At 37.0% G+C, this 1,852-nt stretch overlaps 2 protein-coding genes across 2 annotated transcripts in view; both read right to left on the bottom strand.

Annotated features, from left to right (window-relative positions):
- Nucleotides 1–952, bottom strand: part of nfatc2ip (nuclear factor of activated T cells 2 interacting protein) — a 4,549-nt gene extending 3,597 nt beyond the window's left edge. Inside the window, exon 1 of the mRNA XM_014032693.1 lies at nucleotides 915–952. Coding sequence (XP_013888147.1) covers nucleotides 915–926 — 12 coding nt within the window. The 5' untranslated portion in view covers nucleotides 927–952. The remainder of the gene's footprint in view (nucleotides 1–914) is intronic.
- A 502-nt stretch (nucleotides 953–1,454) lies between these two features.
- Nucleotides 1,455–1,852, bottom strand: part of sgf29 (SAGA complex associated factor 29) — a gene marked incomplete in the record, with an annotated part of 6,276 nt that continues 5,878 nt past the window's right edge. The window contains 1 exon segment of the mRNA XM_014032694.1: nucleotides 1,455–1,742.

A 1,852-nucleotide genomic window follows, 5' to 3' on the forward strand; every position in this document is an offset into this window, starting at 1 on the left:
GCCTTATACTGCTCTTGAAGGAGAGCAGCTGCAGCTGTCTGAACGGAGGTGGAGGCTCATGGTGTGGGCTCCTTGTGGGCCCAAAGACCTCAATCAAGAGAGACTGAACCAGAACCAGAGTTCTGCTGCTGCAGGAGGTCTACAAGCTGCTGAAGAAGCAGACCTGAACACCTGAGGTTCAGCAGCTGCAGAAACACCGGGTCTGATTATAAACCTCAGAAAAACACTCAACTCCTTCATATACATGTAAACAACTGAATATACATGTAAACAACTGAATATACATGTAAACAACTGAATATACATGTAAACAACTGAATATACATGTAAACAACTGAATATACATGTAAACAACTGAATAAACAACTGAATATACATGTAAACAATTGAATATACATCATATGTGACAATAAAACAAGATGTTTATTATTGTTGTTGTTCAAAAGCCTGAAAATAAAGCTTAGAATGAATCCAGTCAACCTTCAGCTACTTAAAGATTTATTTACTGATTGTTTCACAGATAAAATATGTGATCAATTATTGATCACATATTTTACTGAGTCACAACTAAAGCTAAATTAATTCACGAGTTAAAATAAGAAACACCTGTGATTTAATCTGCTGTGATTAACTAACAGTTTGACAGTGTTTTTGTTAAACACATAGTTTGTTTTTATGCTGAAAACTAATTTATTTTAAAGAGGCAGAGACACTTCAGAGGCTTTTAATGTGAAAAGTAACAGGATTTGATGCTAACGGTCAGTTTTTCGCAGTTGGAGGAATTTAACTCGTTTCTGTTGCTTCAGGTCTCCCTTCGGACTCGGAGTCCGAGTCCTGAAACCCGCACCAAGAACACTTTTCACCTGTCAAGTGTTCTAAAGCAATAAAAGCAGGAACAAAGCGAACACACTCACCGCTTCCGCCATGTTTGTTTCGTTTCTGCGCGCGCTCCCGCCGCCTTCAGGCACTGTCGGATTTCAGCACTTTACATGTTTGTCTCGGTTCGTGTTGCGTTCAAGTACCATAAAACCAGCCGTGAGTGTAAACTTTACACCTTAAATAAACCTTTATTTTTTACAAGACTGCTGCTAAAACTGGACATCTTTAAACACAGATATAAAGTTTAAATTATATCTTCTAAATAAAAATATACTAACTCACTGTATTTTTATAAGGACAATTTCCCTCGTAAACAAATTAATAAAAATGTCCAAAATACTTAAACCAACTGCAGTAAATAACAAATTTAAASGTTTAATAAGAACACACAAATACTAATAAAAACACTTCTTACATTTGTATTTTTTATTTTCTTACAATTYTGAATTTCTTACTTTAATTAAAGTATTTTACAGTAAAAATGCTCCAATAGTTGAACACAGAATGAGTTCAGGTTACATCAGAGGAAGAACGGGTCAAAAACGTCAGTTTTTATTTTTCTACAAGCCTTGCTGTGATGATCTAACTCAGTCCTGTCTCATGATGATCTAACTCAGTCCTGTCTCATGATGATCTAACTCAGTCCTGTCTCATGTGATGATCTAACTCAGTCCTGTCTCATGATGATCTAACTCAGTCCTGTCTCATGATGATCTAACTCAGTCCTGTCTCATGATGATCTAACTCAGTCCTGTCTCATGATGATCTAACTCAGTCCTGTCTCAGGTGATGATCTAACTCAGTCCTGTCTCATGATGATCTAACTCAGTCCTGTCTCATGTGATGATCTAACTCAGTCCTGTCTCATGATGATCTAACTCAGTCCTGTCTCATGATGATCTCAGTCCTGTCTCATGATGATCTAACTCAGTCCTGTCTCATGTGATGATCTAACTCAGTCCTGTCTCATGAT

The sequence above is a fragment of the Austrofundulus limnaeus genome, unplaced genomic scaffold (assembly GCF_001266775.1).
Source record: "Austrofundulus limnaeus strain Quisiro unplaced genomic scaffold, Austrofundulus_limnaeus-1.0 Scaffold1515, whole genome shotgun sequence".
Lineage (NCBI taxonomy): Eukaryota > Metazoa > Chordata > Actinopteri > Cyprinodontiformes > Rivulidae > Austrofundulus > Austrofundulus limnaeus.